The sequence below is a fragment of the Dendrobium catenatum genome, unplaced genomic scaffold (assembly GCF_001605985.2).
Source record: "Dendrobium catenatum unplaced genomic scaffold, ASM160598v2 original_scaffold_76227, whole genome shotgun sequence".
Lineage (NCBI taxonomy): Eukaryota > Viridiplantae > Streptophyta > Magnoliopsida > Asparagales > Orchidaceae > Dendrobium > Dendrobium catenatum.
The window spans coordinates 629609-649941 of NW_021394673.1; the positions used below are offsets into that span (position 1 = coordinate 629609).

The 20333-nt window shown below is 35.5% G+C and overlaps 3 protein-coding genes across 4 annotated transcripts in view; all 3 read right to left on the reverse strand.

The window, feature by feature from the left end:
- Positions 1–2524, reverse strand: part of LOC110116572 — a 42181-nt gene extending 39657 nt beyond the window's left edge. The window contains exons 1-3 of one of the 2 annotated variants that reach the window (XM_020850212.2): positions 2392–2524; positions 2208–2306; positions 628–712 (exon numbers count right to left, since the gene is read on the reverse strand). In XM_020850212.2, the coding sequence (XP_020705871.1) occupies positions 628–712; positions 2208–2291 (169 nt within the window). In that variant the 5' untranslated portion in view covers positions 2292–2306; positions 2392–2524. Of the gene's footprint in view, positions 1–627; positions 713–2207; positions 2307–2377 lie in introns of both variants that reach the window. The other variant, XM_020850211.2, reaches the window with a different exon arrangement.
- A 1132-nt stretch (positions 2525–3656) lies between these two features.
- Positions 3657–6200, reverse strand: LOC110116553 (pentatricopeptide repeat-containing protein At5g40400). The gene has a single exon (XM_020850165.2). It carries the CDS (start codon positions 6164–6166, stop codon positions 4394–4396), a length of 1773 nt encoding a protein of 590 aa, XP_020705824.1. The 5' UTR covers positions 6167–6200; the 3' UTR covers positions 3657–4393.
- A 3880-nt stretch (positions 6201–10080) lies between these two features.
- LOC110116575 (AP-1 complex subunit mu-2) overlaps positions 10081–20333 on the reverse strand; it is a 19194-nt gene continuing 8941 nt past the window's right edge. The window contains exons 10-11 of the mRNA XM_020850217.2: positions 12318–12440; positions 10081–10521 (exon numbers count right to left, since the gene is read on the reverse strand). Of these exons, the coding sequence (XP_020705876.1) occupies positions 10423–10521; positions 12318–12440 (222 nt within the window). The 3' untranslated portion in view covers positions 10081–10422. The remainder of the gene's footprint in view (positions 10522–12317; positions 12441–20333) is intronic.

Below are 20333 nucleotides of genomic sequence, written 5' to 3' on the forward strand. Positions count from 1 at the left end.
GTTAGAGAATTTGAGGGTGAAAAATATTGCATCTTTATTTAATTGAATTATGATTCTAAGACTAATGTGCTTATAGAAAGGCAACATAAGAAAGTAATAACGAAAAAATAATTCTCTCTTTCCCCATTACTCTTTTTTATAATGATATATGATTGTTTGATTACTAATCATATCTATTGTCATATATTTGTCATAAGAAGAATAAGTAGATTTGTCTCATCATTAAGCGTACCAAGTTCATTATTTTCTTATGCTTGTAATCAGTCAATAATGAAAAAAAATTGCCTTTTGTTCATAGTTAGATCGAACTTATCAATGCTATTATCATTTTAGAATCATTATGATAAAAATATTAACAGTAAGAAAAATGACATTTTACTTCAATAGGAATATTTCAAAAAGGTTTCAGAATATTCACAAATGTACTATGATCTCAATTTCAAATACATAAGCCCTTTCATATGATGGTTAAGTATTGCAATCAAATTAATATCAAAGTGTTGAATGTAAATTCTAGAAGATAAGTAACACAAAGAAGTATGAACAACAGTAAAATTACAAGCCTACAGAGTTTCAACAATGAACCAAGTACATTTTTTTTTTAAAATGAACCAAGTACATGTTTACCAGGTCTGGAAAGTTTTAGGGCACGATTGTATGCTAAAATTGCCATTTCCTCCACCGTTTCTTGACTGCTATACTGAATGGGAATCTGAAAGCCAGATACATATGCACTTTAATGAAGCAATAGTTTGCATTTTAGAAATTTATACAATAAACTTTTCCAATAAAATCACCCAAGTTGCTTCAATCATTGGCAATGCCAAACAGACTCTTAGCACTTTATACTTATGAAAAATACTTCATTTCACAAATAAACAGCACAGCCAAAGTACAGAAAATTTTTAAAAATATTAAAAAAAGTGACGCATGGAAATTGGGTAAGAGAAGAAAAGAAAGAATTTGAGAGATAAAAGAAAAGAATAAAAATGAGGTTGCACTCCTAATTGAGAGTTTTAATAAGAGAAAAGCTAATTGGTTCTATTGTTGATTGAGAGATGAAAGCAAAGAAAAATAATTAAAAAATACAATTTTTATTTGGCAATTAGACACTTGTGAGCAGCAACAATATCCTAAATAATTAGGTAGGTATTATAGAGATAATGAGTGAATGTCTCTCTCACACACTCTCTTCTATTTTGCTCTCTCTCTCTTGTTGCACATAAAAATGTGATATGTGTAACATGCCAAAAATATTTACTCCAAAGTCAAATCATCGAGAATAAACTCATATCATCAAAGAATTCCACAAACCCAAGCTCAAGATCAAGACCATGTAGTAATGGAGCTTTACATTGATGGTGAGCTCCTCAACTTCCTCAAGAAGCACGAGCAATTCTTTGAGTAGTATGTGGTGGTCCTTTTATGGCATCATATGGAAGCACCCATGAGATAACATCGATTCTAAAACTTTGTTTAGGAAGGGAATACAAAGTTCAAGTAATACTAAATTTTATTATGTTCATGCTCAAGTATCATAGAACTTAAATGCTCCTTACCATAGGTTTTACCCCTATTACCTTTTTGGCCTCTTAATTTCAACTCCCAATAGACTTAGCACAATTATCAATATGAACCATCAATTTTAAATTAAGTTGACTTAATTAGACTAGTATTAAAAAATGATAATTAACAACTGAATTAATTTTTAAAAAAATCAGCTATTTTTTGAAAGGCAGCTAAAAAGGCTACCAAGTATTAATTGCATTTAATGCATAAAAGCAAACAACTGTTTTAGTTTAGGTTTTTTTTTTAAATATTATTAGCTTTTTTTTAAAACCCCGCACCTCTCTTCTCCTAAAAAATGCTTCTTCAACATCTTCTTTTGGCAAGGAAAGCTCACGGGTTGGCATCATAATCTCCTTCTCTGGCAAGCCTCATGAGTAGAGCTCAAGCACCATGTAACTCCAATGACCAAATATTCATACTTCTTTCTCCAATACTGAATGATGTGACTGCACCTGATTCGTCTCTGAACGATAAGTTGTGCCCTGTGTCTGTACAGAAGACCATTTATTTAGTGCTTGAATGGTTTCTTAAAAAAAAAAAAAAAAACTTTCTGCTACAGAAGGTTAAATTATTTTCATGGCAAAAATGCCCTATTAGCTAGGATTTCATTTTTTTTTTCTTCCGGTAAAAGTGGATACCTTTCCGAGCAACTGGATCATGGAAGTCTTGGAGTAAGGGATGAGGACTTCGAGGATTGTATTAGAAGCTCCAGGCACAGACATGAGCCAACCCAATGCCTGCAATTCAAATACATTACTCCATTTCCAATTCAAGATCAGATGGTCATAATGATCAAGAGAGAGAGGACCTGCGAAGCTCCACCTGCGAGGAAGATGACGGCCTGCGTGTGGCTCGAATGGATGGCCTCTACCAAGGCACGAACCCTAATGTCCATCTTCCCGCTCTCCCGGCCGTTCCGTCTCCCTTTCTCCCGCGAACTCGCAATGGCCGGATGCAAATATATATATATATATATATATATATATATATAAAAGATTAAAACCGGAAAAAGTTATAAATTATTAGATTCATTGAGGCTTAAGGTTGAGGGTATATTAAATATATTAATGTATTTTAATATATTTATTTAATATTAAAACTGCAAAAAGTTATAAACTCATGGTATATTTAATAAAAAAAATATTTTAATTATTTCTTTATGTGATAATATTTACTTGAAAGTTTCTTCTCTGAATAAATATTTGCTATCCCTATATTTTAATTATCTAATATTTCCCACTGAAAAATATTTAATGATGTCATTATGTCCTTTTTAATTTTATATATTCTTCCTTGCTAATTTTATCATTTTTTTTTAATTTCTTCTTATAAAAATATAAGAATATGACAATGAAGTTAATGGGGCAATTTTGATTTCATTTGGGATAATTTTTTGTTGCTTCTTAAAGTAGTTTTTCAGTACAAAAATTAAATTTTTTTACCAAAAAACTACTTCAAGAAGCAACACAAAAATCGTCCCAGACAAAGCCTTAGTTTAACATCAATTTTGATAATTCTTGGTAAGATTTTTTTTTTTTTTTTCACATTTGAATGGAAGTCCAACATGTGATCCAAGCGATTACGTAATGACTTATTTATTTTATCTTGAATGTTAGCAATCAAACTAAGGACATTTTGATTGCGACCTAATGCATAAATCGAAGAGAAGGGTTCTAATAAGGCTTGATCAACATGCAAAACTTGAATACCATTAAAACCTAGTTTGAAGGTTATTCAAACATATTTGGAAAGTAGATGTTTTGGCATTGAATATGAGGTGTAGATAGTGGTCATTTATAAGGGTGAATCAAATATTAAATATTAATATTCATGAGCTATATGAAGGAGCATGGAAAGAAGTGCATTGGACATTTACTAAGAAATAGAGCAATAGATTGATGGTTTGAGTAAGTATTTCTCTTGAACATGTTATAGATTTTAGACACAAATGTATAGAGACAACTAAAAATCAATTAAATTTAAATGTTGGAGGTGATGCACCAATTTGATGGGACATAGTACTTTATTTTAATTCCTTCAATATGAATGATAATAATCTCCCTTTTACATATTACTACTCCCAAAGATATTTCAATTGTAAATTCTAGTTGTAAGAGATGTAAGCAAAAATGAGGTCAACATCCTACGCATTACATGTAAGCGGCCATTGGGGCATTTGCCCACTCATCTTCCTCAATGGGTCGTCGATTGTTTTCAGCAAGAGGCAACCTCAAATCTAAGTTTGTATGCGACTATTTTAAGTTGCTGTTCTTCATGCATTTCCACATATTTAAACCCGTTAAGATAATCCTTACTGAGTGCAAGTTTGAATTCCAGATGATGATGGCAGTGCAAGTTTGCATGGCGGGCTCTCTCTCTCTCTCAAGTATGTCCTCTACTGTCTCCATTACCATGGTGTCGGCATCACAACTCCATGGATATGTTCTGTTTCCATCTGCTTCTTTTCTTCCATCCCCGGCTCCTTCTCTGATGACCTCTTTTATTTTGTACGGACACCAGACGGGACAGGACGGGAGAACCGTCCGGTTAAGTACTGGGCATCCAACGGTATCGGTGCGGGTACTGAGCTGGGTACCCACCAATGAGGTGATGGCGTTTTTTTATTGGTCTCCTGATGCCGTCCACACTCCGCACAGAATAATAAATCCTCGGCTCCCTTTCAACAGAGACATCACAAGGATCATCAACTGAAAATTCTTTTCATTCATCAGACAGCTCGGACGCACAGCTACTCATCCTGCTTTTTTCTAAGTCCGGTGTAGGAGACTGGTTTCTAAGAGGTTTGATTAATAAAGCCCGGTTGTTACACATTTAAGGTAGATATATTTCTAAACAGTCCATTAACCAAGAACTTGCACGTCTCAGTATTTGGAACAAAACCCAGTTTCATCATCCTGTCTTTCAGCTCAAAAGCCTTCTCCATATCCCCTTCTTCAGCATAAACATTGATTAGAGCATTAAATATAGCATTGTCATGAAACCCAAACTCTAACACAAAGTACTTCAAAAGTCCTTCAGCCTTGCTCATTTCTCTTTTGTTGCAGTATCCATTAACCAAGGCAGCACAAGTTGCAGAATCTGGAATGTGTCCACAAGCAACCATTTCTTCCATTACGCATTCAGCCTCCATCACCTCACCGGTTTTACAGAGACAACTAATGAGAATACTGTATGTGTTTTCATCAGGCCTAATATCTGTCTCAACCATCTCATCCTTGAGACTAAAGGCATCCATTAACGACACACAATCACAAAAAGAATGGATGATTTCATTATATATATCTACAGTGGGTTTGCACCCATCTTCAACCATCCACTTCACAAGATTCCTTGCAGCATTTGGCCTCTTTTCATGGCATAGAGCGCCAACAAGAAGCTTATAGGCATCAAATGCAACAGTTGCCCCAATCTTTCGAAGCTGAGCAAGAATGTTCAAACAAGGAAGAAGCTTTCCCACACTTGCATAACCTTTCACCACATCCAAGCAAATAAAACTATTTGGAAAGTAGCCACAACCAATCATTGCCTGAATAAAAATCCAAGCTTCCCGCATCTTTCCTTTCCTGGAGTAACCAGACACCAGAACTCCATAGCACATCTCATCTGGGATTAGACCTCGCTGACGCAATCTATCAAACAGCTGGTGTGCCTCCCGCACCCTGTCCTCCTTGCAGAGCGCCTTCATCAGAGTAGTGTAGGACACCAAATCCGGCTCTATTCCTCTTCGATACATTAGTTTATACAATCCCAATGCCTCTTCTAACCTCCCCTTCCTGCAATACCCATTAATCAGCGTGTTATAAGTGACAACATCGGGATCAAACCCATTCATTTCCATCTCCTCCAAGAACTCTCTCGCCCTCACGGCATCATCAGCTTTGCACAGCGCGTTGATCATTATGTTAAAAGTGCAAAGATTAGGCGTGACGCCAGCCTTCCGCATCGCGGTGTAAACCTCCCAGCAACTATCAAAATCACCAGACTTTGCGAGTGAATTTAGAAGGGAATTGGAGGTGATCGCATCCGGAGGGAATCCGGCATTGATGGAGCGGTGGAAAGCATCGAGAGCTTGGCGGAGGAAGCCAAGATGGAGGTACGCCGTAACGAGGAGGGAGAAGACGGCGGAGTGGAAGTTGCATCGGCCGGAGGAGGCGGAAGTGAGGAGGGAGGAGAAGGGGTCGGATGCGGGGTGGGTGAGAATGAGGTGGCGGAGGGTGGAGAGACAGTGGGAGAAGAGGCGGGAGAAGGTGAGGGAGTGGGCGAGGAGAGCGAAGTGGTGTGGGGAGGGGGTGAGGAGGCGTTGGGAGTGGAAGAAGGAGAGGAGGTGGAGGGAAGGAAGGGGGAGGGATTGGGAGCGGAGAAGAATGGAAGAGAGCTCGGAGGGTCCTAGGAAGGGGAGGAGATCGGGAGGAATGAGAGAGGGAATAGAGGAAGGGGAGGAGACGAGGTGGAGCCGAGAGGAAGTGAGGTTAATGACGATATTGGAAGGGTTGAGGGAGGGAGGAAGAAGGGAGGGGAGAGGAGGCGGTGGAGCTCCGGCGGGGGGGTTTTGCAGGAGTTTACAGGCGCGATTCATAATTCGCAAAGAATTCCCGGGAGAGGCAATTAGGTGGATGGCGAGGCTTAGTTTGAAACTGGCTTTTTTACTGTAAACAAATCGCCGCAATTGAATAAACAACAAATATATTATCTTTTTGAACTTTAAAGAAGAATAATTATTAGGTCCGGACATCTGACGTAGCTCTACATCTGAACGTCAATAACATGTCTTCATGTGCTCTTATTTTTTACCGTGCAGCCCGACGACCCATACCCGATATTGCTATGTATTGGCTGATTTGTGCAGATCGGGGTTTTGCTAAGTATTGCTAGGTATTGCTCGGTATTGTTCAATATTGGTCGGCAATAATGAGAAATATCAATCTGTCAAGACCAATACCTAGCAATACTCCGATTTTGCTAGGTATTACTCGGTATTGCTAGGTATTGGTTTTGATAGAGCGATATTTATTATTACTACCAAGTAATACCTAGCAATACCCGAACATAGCAATACCAGATTCCGGTCTGGGTCAGGTCCTGATATTATTGGCACATCAGGTGTCCGGACCTAATAATTATTCCTTAAAGGAAGAGAGATTATTACGTGCGGTGGATCATATCGTTTAGAGGTCAATGAGGACGCATCGCGTCACTCAATACACAGCAGTACATAGTGTCGATACACAACATATTAGTGACATGACATGTCATGATTGGCCTCTAGACGGCGTTCAGTGACCACATAATATTTCACCTTGCAAAGGGTGTAAGGTCCTCACTCCAATGCAAAGTCCCAATTTATGTTAAGGTCTTTATGAACTTAATGATGAAAGCAATAATTTGATTGACATCCTCTTGAGTTATGATATAGATGTTATGTGGATAGTAAAAAAACAAGATATTTAAGGTCCAAGCAAATTTGATGCTAAAAAACTATTAGGCTTTGAAAGGGCAAGTCTTTCTCAAAGGAAATGGTGAGAAACTCAAAATCAAAGGTTTGGTGTGTTCTGAACTAATTATTATATTTTTATGTGTTTTTCATTAGTAGTTAAGAAGTTGTAAAATTTTTAATCTTAATACTCATATTAAAAATTTCTCTCTCTATATTAAGCCTCTGATTATGATACCTTAGGTTAATGAAGAGTTGAGGTCATGAAAAATTATAAATATTGTGGGAGAATGGGTAGGAGAGTTTTAATAGGATTTAAGATTTCTTAGAGTTGAGAGAGGTTATGACTTAGAGAGAGGAGAGGGGAATTATAATAATAGGCTAATAGCAAGGAGTAATAGTAGAAAGAGATAATTTAAGACTTGTGAAAGTCAAAGGGAATTAACTATCAAATTTCACAAAAGAGTATATCACCCTCCAATTTTTTTTCACAAGAAATTTGCATAAGTAAAAGATAAATTTTATTTAATGAAGTTAAAAGTATAAAGTAATATCCTATTTATACACATTTTTAAGACAAATCAATTTAAGAAAACTTTTATGTCGAATCACATTGATTAATGATTTATCTTAATACAAAGAGAAAGAAAACACAGATTATTACAAAATTTTAAGCTTTTATAAGCAAGAAAATTTGGCGAAGCAAAATAAGACAAATAGAGTGGTCTTGAAATCAAACAATTCTTAAAGATATGAGTTACTTTGATGAGTTTGACCCACCTGGCCAGTAAGAGATCTCAAATTAAGTTTCTTAATTATTCTTCGATAATTTTAGAGGGATGACGGGTCCTCTATAAACTTGCATGAATTTTTGTACGTGATTAATAGCCCGAATCTTAATATATTGCTTTGATTTGTGATCTTTTCCTCAGCTTGTGTTAGTACTACATCAAATCCTTCAGACCTCAATGTACTCTAGCCTTTTAACTAGAAGAAGTTTATTTAAGTCCATTTTAGTCATTCAAGTGTCTTTAAAAGAAGGATCATCCCACAGTCGTTAAGGAACCAAGAGAGCAATGCACTTGCTTGCTTTTTGCTTAGTTATTTTGACAAATTTGTAAGTGAGGCAATGGACGAGGACACATTTGAAATATCTTTTTAAGGAATGTCATAAATTTTTTTTATTCTATTTACTTAATGATTTTATCCTTTTAGCGTGTCCCTCTATAGCCTTATAATAAGGGTTACTAATAGGGCTGCAAACGAACCGAGCCGAGTATGTGAGTGTTCATGTTTGTGTTCATTTAATATCAGCTTGTTCAAGTTTGGTTCATGTTTGTTCAAGCTTTATTGTTTGTGTTCATGTTTGGTTCATTTAAATTAATGAGTGTTCATGTTCGGTTCATGTTCAGTTCATGTTTGTTCGTTTAGTCTTATCGAGCTTGTTCGCGAACATATTTAACGAATTTTTTTTAACAATCAAACAAACACGTTCATGAACATATCTATGAGCGAACACTTTATAATAAAAGTAATTGTCTATTTATTAATTATATAGTCAAATATTAATTATTTTTATCAAGCTTATTCACGAGTTCAAAATTGAACACGAATCGAGCTTAATGTCGAGCTTGTTCACGAACTTCAAATGATGTTGTTCGCGAACATAAATGAGCTGAACACATTAATATTCAAGTTTGTTTATTTAAGAATCGAGTATTTAAAATATTGTTCAAGTTTGTTTGTTTAGTTAATTAAACGATCACAAAGAGCTTTAATCGAACCGAAAACGAGTAGCTCATCAAACGTTTGATTCGCTTGCAGCCCTTGTTACTAATAAAGAAATCTCTAAGATAATATAGGATCACAAAGTTTACTTTATAAATATAAAGAATAAAAAAGATAGGATATCAAAAGCTTTTTTAAGATTATTTGGTTTATGCTTCAAAATGAACACAGAGTCTTAGACAAATTCCACTTTTAATGCATGCAAATGGTTAAGTTTTTTTTTTTTTCTTTCTTTTTTGGAAGAAAAATTTGAAGGCATGATGATCAGAATATAGAACAAATTCAAGTGTATAAGAGTTTACATGTTGACATATAATTTTCTAAGTGGAGAAGTTTTGCTTAACATTTAGATGATCCCATTATCAATTCTAAAAACTTAGTATTCGAATATTTAGCCATCCAAAATTTTAAAAAATTGTGTCATTCTAAATAAAATGAATTTTTAGATTAAGACATCATAAACTTATAGTCTAACTAACTCTCTTATATGATATATAGGCTTCATTTGGGACGCCAATAACATAAATTAGGAGCATGAAATAAATAAAATTTGAAAAGGAGCAAACTTATCATTTAGTTTGGCACATTCAATAGAATGCACCAAAACGTTTGATGCATTATTCAAAATGCACCAAACATTTTACATGCTTGAAACTCACCTATTGAATTCATGGCCAACCACTTCAAGCTATTTAAATAGAAACAAATTGATTATCCTTAAACCAAACCACTCTTCAACTTTGGGTTTGGTTTGTGGTTTTCCTAACCCAACAAACAAAAAAGATGGCCACCAACAGCTATGATGAAATTGACATGACTCCTAAACAAATCAGCCTAAATATGAAATTTTAAATGGCTTCAGAAAGAGTAATGAAGCAGTGCCTTGACATAACCATGAGTCTATTATAAGCCATCACTATATGATATCAAAATTATTTTTTGAGTAAGTGACCTGGCAATGTAATTGAAAAAAAAAAATCACCTAAGCACCAAAAATGAGCTTATGAATTATAAGAAATTACCATAAAAGGTCATATAGTGATTTTCTTAAGCTCTTGATGGAAAATTCCACATTTACCAGAAAGATTAAGGCTTCGTTTGGGAAGGTTTTCTTTCTGCTTTTTGAAGCAGTTTTTTTAATACAAAAATTAAAATTTTTATACTAAAAAGCTATTTTAAGAAGCAGAAAGAAAGCCGTCCGAAACGAAACATAAATTTACACACACATTCTAAGATCAAAATGCATCACAGTCCACAGGCATTTCAACGGCTGGAATCAAATAAGGAAAAAAGTTGCTGACAACAAGCCTGTCAAAAGTTTGTAAGCTCACGGTTTCAAAATAACATCAAAGAATTACATTCTATGAGTATTATTTATCAAGCAAAACAAACCCACCTATCTACTTAGCTACAATAGTACAGACATTGGACACATCACTATGAAGATGAAACAAGTATGATCACAGTTATGTGCAATACCCTTACAAGTTTATAAGGCATAACATCCCAAAATGGCAATAAGTGGGCAAGCACCAAGGCATGGAAGTGACCAGTAAGGCTATTTATACTTGGGTTTCAAAACAAATAAGAGAATCATTACTGGCGTAAACTACTTACATGAGCCTTAATTCATATTCACCTGCCATTGTAATGTATCTAACCCATGGAAGGGCCTGGTAGCCACTCTTCTCAATGATTTTCAGGTACCGGACCTGAAAACAAAAAAATTGCAATGGTAAACTAATATGATTCTGCTATTAATTTACAATGCTCCGGGAAACTTGAAACTGGTTCGAGTAAAATCTCACTGGTGAATTTTCCATTGGATGGGAAAAAAAGGCTCCTACTATCTGAGTTTGAAAAAATTTCATTGAATACAATCGATCCTTAATTATTTTTGCCATCAAGATCCTGAGTTTCAAATACAGGGACAAAGCTTCGTTAATTTTTTTTTTTTTTTTTGACTGGATGGGAAATTTACATGCATATCATTTTATACCATCCTATTTACATATCTAACACCCAAAATTTTAATATTACATATATACCACCCTATACTACTTTAATATCAAATATGCCACTCATATTTCCTTCATATCACACCAGCCTACCGGCCAACCTGCTCCCATAATTTGAAATTCAATTTCAAATGCATCAAGTTTATTTCCTAATTTACATATTAAGCAATTAGGAAAGTTGCCTTTTTTTTGTAATCAATTAGTTGTTGGATTCCCGCGTATCCTAATGCTTAAAACCATTTTGAAAACTTTCTTAGTAGAGCAAATCTCAAAATCAAATTTCAGATTTGTTTTAATCTTCATTTACTCACATGAGGGGCCCACTTACTAAACCTAAACTTCCCTCTCTCCCTATGGCCGGCCGCCCATTACTCCTCCCCTTAATTAGGAGCTTAATTCATGGCTCCAAATAAGGCCCCATTAATTCCTAATTTCCCTCCTAAAGCCCAAATTTCAAATTTCAAAATTTGAAATTACAAAGTCCAAATTAAATTAAGGAAATCTGAAATTAATTTCAGATTTCCCCCACCCAACCTAGTTCTTTCTTAGTCCCACCAGCCCCCTCCTCTCTTACCCGACCACTCTCCCTCCTCTCTCGGCCGACCCTCTCACCACCCACCACCTCCTCTCCATCTTTCTCCCCTCCCATGATCATGTATAGCTGATCCAGAGCGTGACCACGGATTTCTGTTCGACTATCAAGGGGATATCGACGTCATACGATCGCCGTTCTTCGACGTTGGATTCGGATTCGACCGCACCGTCGAGGATTACTTGAACCGTATTCTTCCCCACCTCGTGGACGTCCTCGACGAGCAGCTACCGACAGATGAGTGGACAATCACCGGATGCCCACCCGCTTCCCCTACTCCGGCTCCTTCCCCGGCGACTAGCCCCCCCGGCATCACTTGTTTATTAGTGGTATCCTTAAGTTTGTGTGCAATTCTCTTCCGCTAAACCGAGCGACCTCAAGAGTGCATGTGAGGGACTCCAAGGTGAATGATCTAGATCTTAAACCATGGATTTTTGTTAAGAGCCATTTGCTTTATTATTTATTTGTCGTAATGATTTTGTTAGTTTCATGTTGCTTTTAAGTGTAATCAATTGACATTACTTAGTTCTTCCGTGGAGATTTTCTTACGATCTATCTTGGAACGCATTGGTTTTTAATTAGCAATGCAAAGTTCACAAGTTATTAATTTTCTACAAGCAATTCTTGCATCGTTTCACATCATAAGATCCTTGTTTTGATGTCAAATTCCAGGATAAACAGCTAACTGAGGGAGATAGCTTATAAAAGAAATTGAAGAAGCATGATAATTCAAACTAAAATTCAGCCTATTATGCTTATTTCTATGTGAAGCCATGCTACTGAGGCCAAACAACTTTCAGCTGTCAACTGTTAACTGCTATGGGTTAAAAAAAAAATATTTGAACGCAGAACTAGTATCATAATTATATGATGATTAATTTAAGAAAGATGAATGCACCTGAATTCCGGATACAGTGAAGTATGGGATCTCAAACTTAACACGTATCGGAGCCTTCTTCTCTGGTGTTGATTCTTCTGCAGTTATACTGGGAAGACTGAATTCCGCCCTCACCATATACTCCTAATATGTAAACGCCATGTCAAAATCACTAATCAGCAATAAAGAGTTTTGAGGTGAAATAGCTAACAAACCACTTGTATGGATACAAAAAAAGGAGTGCAGTGAAATAATGTCAGAAGAAGAAAGAGTTCAAAGTAAGCCAGTACTTTTTACCCGGGAAGGCTAAAAAGACCTTTAGGGTGTCATAAGTATTTACTTTGTATCAAATCAAATAATCAATGAAGCCTTGTTGAACGCAATCAAACAAGCCTTTAATGCAAGAGGTGACAAATAAAAAGTAAAATAACCAAGGCTTTTAAAACCGGACCGGACCTGGCGGTTCAACCAGTTGAACCGGGAACCGGCCGGCCGGCCGGTTACGGTTCGGTATAGAACCGTGTTCGCAGAAAACCGGCTGCGGACCGCTCGAACCGGCGGTCCGACCGGCGAACGGTCGAACCGGTTCCGGTTTGCTTTAACCAGCCTGTTCGCTAAAAAGGGAAACGGACGGTTGAATTGCCATCTGAGTGCGAGCGGAGGTATTCAAAGTAACGACACGAAAAAGAAAAAAAATCCCTATTTGATTAATCGTATCGCCTGCGGCCTGCTTGCTCGCGGCTCAGCCTTGGCGCCATCTTCTCTTCCTCGGGTATCTTCTTCTCCGCATCCAACTTCTTCTTCTCCGCTTCCGGTGTTTTTCTATTCTTCTGCATCCTACATGCTCTTGCACAAAACCATTTCAAAGTACATGCTGCATATTAACTTGTAATAATATTTGAACAGCAATTTCATGACTGGTTGTCAAGCAAAGCTAGGCCAAAACCAAGGAGTCCGTCTTGGTCATCTCAAGAAGAAGATCCTGGTCAGCAGCTAGAGGCAAAGCATAATGCAGCCGAGCAAAAAAGGTTATACTTACAAATCACCTTTTCTTTTTCTTTTTTTTTTTATATGAAATGCGTTGTCTTTTTTTTTTTCTTCCTAGTTTTATTATCCAGCATGATAACTTGCTAGTTTTTTGTTTAGGATTCCCTAATGCTTTAATTATAATTTAGTTTATTGTGGATTCTGATCCTAAAATTCTAATATGTTATATTTTTGAGATATTGGTTGGGGCTAGGATTCAATGTGCAGGTCTATCTTTCATTTACTGAAATTTTGATTGTGGAATCCTGAATCTTCCGTAGTTTTTTTATAAATTTTAGGGGATTATGTAAGTGTTTCAATCAATTTTAAGGGACCTGATTACAATTAATTTTGTTATCCTATTTTATCCACAATATGCATCCATAATCCTATATGTAATGACCCTGAATGCTATCTAATTTAAGTGAATAAATTATGAATTAAGTAGTTAATATAATTAGATATTATTTTCTAGCATTGATATAGTATTATATGAGGTGAGCCCATGCCCTGTTATGGAGATGCTGGAACTTTCTATTCCTCTTTTCCTACTTTGCCTATGCAGGGATCTTATTTCTAGCTCATAATGAATGAATGTTATCAGCTTAAATATCGTTAACAATTGTTCCCAATTCTAGTTTGACTGTTAGCCGATACAGATTCGTCTTAATTTATAAAAGATAGCTTCATTGAATGTTATTCTCATATCAAAGAATTTTTTATGTTTTCTAGGTTAAACCTTTTAGCAAATGCACAAATGTGTTTAGCTCGGCTGGATGAGCTAAGGCAAGCTGCTAAATGTAGTGTAGAGATGCGCTTTGAAAAGCAACGTGAAGAGTTTTTTTTTTTTTTATCTAACTTAGTATTACAGTTAGTCAAAATCAGATGCTTTTTTACTAACATTTCCTATGGTGAAAATGCATATTCCATTTGAAATCATTTTAAATCTATTCCAGGTTTTGAACGTGCTTTCTTTGCGGAATTCATCAATACTTTGTAAAGGTTGGAGACTTTAGTCTGTGGTGGAAGTTCAAGTGATATAAAATTTTAGCTCTTTGAGGTATGCATTATGTGTCGTTTTAGCTTTGTGACTTTTTCAATTGCATAGTTTTCTACCTTGCATAGTTTTCTTTAGTTATAATTTTCTTAATTATAGTTTTCTTATTTGTAGTTTTCAACTTTGTAGTTTTCTACCTTTTATGGTTTTAATTATATTTGTATGTAATTTTATTTAGTAAATCAAATTAGAATGGAAGCACCTAGTAATCAGACTTCAGGTTCAACTTATACTGTGCATGTGAAAGTGGACATTGCTTGAAATCATTTTACTGAAGTTAAAGGAGCTGATGGAAATAAACAATTTTAAATGTTTACATTGTGGTATTTCATACAAGGGAGGAGGAATTAATAGAATGAAACAACATTTAGCAGGTGTAAAGGGGAATATAGCTACTTGCAAGAAGGTCCCACATGATGTTAGATATCAAATGCATGAAATGTTTTTGTTCTTTTTTTTTTTTTCTTTTTTTGGATTTTTTGTTTGATTTTTCTTTTTTTTTTGTTTTTTCTTTCTTTGATTATTGTTGATTCTTTTATTTTTTTTTGTTGAAAATTTAGATTAGGTTCTCAACCCCTCAAAATTTATTTAAAATATTGTACATTATTTATTTGAAATATAATATTAATAATATGATTTAATAATTAATATATACTTTAAATATATAATATATATATATATATATATATATATATATATATATATATATATATATATATAATATATATATATATATATCTATATATATATATATATATATATATATATATATATATATATATAGTATATATATTTTAAATCCTTAAACTATTTGAGAGATCCTTGGATTTTTTAAACATGGATTGAAATGATTGATAGAAATTTTTGGGAAATTGATTAATCAATGAATAATTATTTGCTAATTATTTCATCGATTAATCTCTACTTAATGAAGCTTAAGTTAATTTGCATGCTTTAGTCGTTGCACACACCACCTAGCCTAGCTCTTCCTAGTTTTAAGGACACTTGATAGTTATCATCCTGTCTCCTGTAATATATAGCTAGTGCAAAAACTCGACTGTAAAGCCTAAAATTACGGAGCCACGTTAAGGACCATATTAAGACTTGATTAGACAAACTTAAAAATGCATGATTAGGATACAGCCATCATTTTCGACTTGAAACGTTTGAACATTTAAAACATAGTGATACTCTGACCACTAGATAAAATTTCACTGATTTTTTAAATTCATTAAGATCCTTAATACATTTTCCAAATCTAAACCCCTTAATTTAAGCCTCAACCCTTCCAAAAATGTAATAAATTCATTTTAAACCCAAAAAAATAAAAAGTATACCCCTCAACTGACCATAATTGAATCCTAGCCAATTGAAAATTAAACCCAATTATTTGAACAAATGTAACCTTAATTAATTTAAGTAAAAATCAATATTTTATTAATATAAATAATTAAAAAATTAAAGATTCCAAAAATTTCCAAACACTTGAATCTCCCCTAGTCATTCCTGGCCTTTGAGGTTGATTTCAGAGAGTGGAACTCATGAATCAATCATAAAGTGGGACCCTTTAAGTAATTTTAAACCTAACGCCAATATGAACCTTCAACATTATAGAAATCCATTAGAAAAACATACACTGTGCATATCAAACTATAAATAAGTCAAATTATATTTAATACTTAATTCAACTAGTTAAAATCTCAACAAATAGTTCCTGGCCGTTTAGCTCCCGGCGGATAGGTTCAGAGATATAACGAGAGACTTAAGCATACTATTTCACAAAAACATTCATAAGATCAAACCGTTTGTACAGTAAATAAAATGGAAGAAAAATAAGTCTAGAGATATTCAGGCTTATTTTTTTAATCCTATAACCGAGGTCTTATCCTATATCTAAACTATGAATCCTTATTCTAATTAGAAGTTAAGTGCAAGGTAGAAATCTAAAAAGAAGTATTGAGAAATAGATCACGTAAGCAATGTACTATAGAAATACAGCTCATAAATCAAATAATAAGACTAAAATGGATAGGTTATTATATATATTCAGAAATGCTATGTCATATCAATTTTACTAAAATGTACCCATTCTTTAAAATATCTTCCAAAGACAAATTTGATTTCTGAGCAACCAACCAATATAACAAATAATTTTCCAAATCAATAAAATCCTAGACTTATATGCTGATTTAAATTCATTGCTGACTTATATAACTCTGTAAACTAGATGCAGGTACAGGTTCAAACAACAACATGTAATCTCCTAGTTATTAATCCATAACATGAGCGGTAAACTTACTTAGGGATTGTTAAGGAAGAATGCGAACCCACTGAACTCAGTAACCCAGTGCTATGGAATGGCTTATTGAGACTTTATTAGAACCCCAACCAAAATATGGGGAAAAAAGAGATGAAATAAAACTATCACGCCTCACATGTTTTAACTTATGGGCTGGAAATACCAAAGGGTGGAGCTATAGACCACTGAAAAATATGATAAAGATGTAATTTAAAATCAAACTCAAGTCATTAAACTTAATACTTTTAATTTTAAATTCTTACCTAACCTTTCAACTAATCAAACTTAAAAACTTTAACTAATATATCCGTATTAGGAACAGATTCAAAACCACACGATGGAGCCTACCTCACAAACAATGCAAGAAGGTACTCGAATTGTGAATTGTCGTGGGATGGATCTGAACAACCTAATTTTTTTGATTGACTTATGCAGGCCGAGTGCGTTACTGGTCCGCGTGGGTGGCCGAGTATTTTTCCGATGCTTTAGCTCGACTGGATGACTTGATGAAGATAGAATTGATTATACTTCGAATTGCACTTCGTGTGCTGGTGCGATGAGTGGGGAGCAGTGGGAAAGGCAAAATAGCAATGCTCACGAGCAAGAGATGCTACCCACTCCTGTAGCTCATTTAATTTTAATCTAAGAGAATCTGTTTAGCTTAGGGAGTGGGTATGGGTGCAAAGGAGATATTCGTTACTATAGATCTGTTTCACTAGCGATTGATTCATCTGATACATCGATGCTATTACAAGAGGCAAGGCAGGTCAACCTCATTAATAAGATTATCACATGCAATACCATAACATAGTGGACCTTGTGTGCTGCACATTGAGATGTAATGGATTTTGAAAGTATTGACAGGCATCGCCACTCATAGAGGACTATGCAAAAAAAGCATCAAAATTGACCAATTTATGTTAAATCATAATATTCATTACTAGCATGGCTTAGGAGAAGGCCAGAGTTGAAGGAGACTCGATGCGTTACCTGAGAGCTCCTCGCTGTTGCAACAACCTTCAATAACTTTGAAACAGTGTACATGAGCCATCATGACCTACAAGCACTAATTACAGCAAGTTCTTTATGGATTCGAAGAATATCCAAAACTTCCTAAGGGAAAGGAAGTTGCTTCAATATATTTGACTTAAGGTTTTGGGATAATTGTCTTATTATTTCAAAGATATCAGGGCCCTTTTATTAGGTTATTGCGTATCGTTGACTCTAATGAAAAACCATCCTTGAATTTTATTCTATATGATGGCATGACTAGGACAAGATAAAGCATATTTAGAGCTCTTCAGAAATGTAAATAGATCATATAATGCCTTTTACTATATATCAAAAGAAGATGGGAAATAACTCAGATGTAAGACAAGACATCCCATGAGCAGTGACATACTTTCTCAATCACTCAGTTTCTAGTTATATAGAGGAGAACATTGGTCAAAGCCAAAGAGAATTTGTGCAAGTCTAAGTTGCAATTAATTGGAAACAAAGATATTAGCACTAAGGCCCAAAATGCAATGAATGAATGCGAATATATTCTGATTGCTTACAAAGCTAGTGGAAAACACACAATTCACTACAATGAACGAAAGAAATTATAGGCGACATCGTCAGAGATTGCGACACATGTACCATCAGGAGATGTCGGAGATCGACGGCCACGATCATGACCTTTATTTCATCCATTATATATAGGATAGTAGTTATTATGATTTTTATGTTTTTCTGTTACTTACCCTTATGGGTTTAGTTGGTCGATATAATTGTAGCCGAGGGCATTTAGTCTTATAATAGTTGTCTTGTCATTTATGAGAGGACATATATAATATATGCCATTTTCTACATGTAATTTTTAGTTTTGATGAAATGGAAATTTACTCTTAGTTCTCTTAGTGAGTTCATCTATCTTCCACGATCTTATGAGTTCAACCGGAGAAACTAGATCTCTATAAGTGAATTCTAGTTCGCCGGAGAAAGGACTAGATCTCTTGTGTGAAGTTCAGTTTCGAATAATGTACTCATCCTGTGGAAAATCAACGTTGGAGACAATTTCGAGGTTAGTAAATCCGTAGTCGTCGAGGTCTTCGAATCTTCCATTTTTCTTCTCCTCTTGTTACCCTGCCTCTTGCCCCGTCCCAATCAAGAAGAGCCAAAGCCGCGGTGGCACCTTGTGTTCTTCTCCCCCCATGTTGTCTAGCGAGCCATAAATTCTGCAGCCAGACCGGCCAAACCTCGCCAGAGACAGCGGCCACAGACGGAGCCACCCGCCGGCCAAGACCTCCTCGCCGGCCTGCCCAGCACGCCTACTTTCCCGCTGCCGGCCTCTCTCGCTCTTGGATAGCCTCCCCCACATTTGAAATTTCAAATGGTCTCATTAGATGATATAACCTCCTTAATTGGGGCTTGATTGCAATTAAGCCACCCATTAAAGAGGTTAAATCCAAATTTTGAAATTCAAATTGATCTCCCCTTTTTTAAATTTAAAATGGGAAGCGTTCTTAAGCTTTTGCTATTAAATAATAGAAAAATTAAATAATTCTAGACTCTTAATTGATTTCTTAGCTTAACTGTAGGCAAAACAACCCTATAACGTACCTATTTATACCTACTCCATCCCATCTCTCTACACCTCTACTTATTGGCGCGCATTCCGGCCCAACCTCTTAGTGAGGCCCGCTTTCATCTCCCCAAATGACTAAAACACCACAAATTAGACCCAATTCCCTCTCTAGTTGAGTATATCCTCACCCCCTCTCCCTCCTTGATTTTATATTGAAGTCAAATTAAATTCTCCATGCAAATCCCGTCGCCACCAATATACTGAAATTAAACCTACCAAATTCTTGCACACTTCCATGTGGGAAGTCCAACACAGTATACCAAGCACTCCCGATCTACACATACTCCCGGCATGCCAATCACATTCAACTCCCGGCAAGAAACTGCCATCGAGGACGTTCGGATCATTACTGGCGCGCCACCACGCTCCTCAAAATCCGGCTTCCTCCCCGGCGACGAGTCCTCACTCTACAGGGACTTACTGTGTCTATTAGATGGCTCGGTTATGCTTTTACTTACAATCACTCCTCCACTACTCAACCCATAATCTTTCGAGAGCACTGAAAGGAACCTCAAGGTGAATGATATAAATGTTCATTAAACGTAAGTGGCTTATAGTCGATAGTATTTTGCAATTATCAAAGATTATATTCTTGGATTATATTTTGTACAGACTCGTGTAAATTCTTAAATGTAATACACGCCCGTTAAACATAATCTATCACGAAGTTTTCTTGCATCCAAATTGAGAACAGCTTAGATATTTATGTTAACCATCTGCAAAGTTAACTACCTCTATATACATCCTAAACTGGCAATCACATGTCACCGACTCATGCCATGTTTCACATCAGAAATGCAACCATGATAATTCTTTTTTACTTTCAACATGTGTATATACTTATACAAATATTTATCACTAAACTCAAACTTGATAATATGTAGATGAGTGTGAGAAGATGTTGGAATAAAGTGCTCCAAACTGAACAGAAAGTTGTTATAAAGAGTTCTCAGCCAACAACTCATCTTCATCAGCAATACCGAAGAAAGATGGGAGTGTTTTGAACAGATTCCACTAAAGAGACGG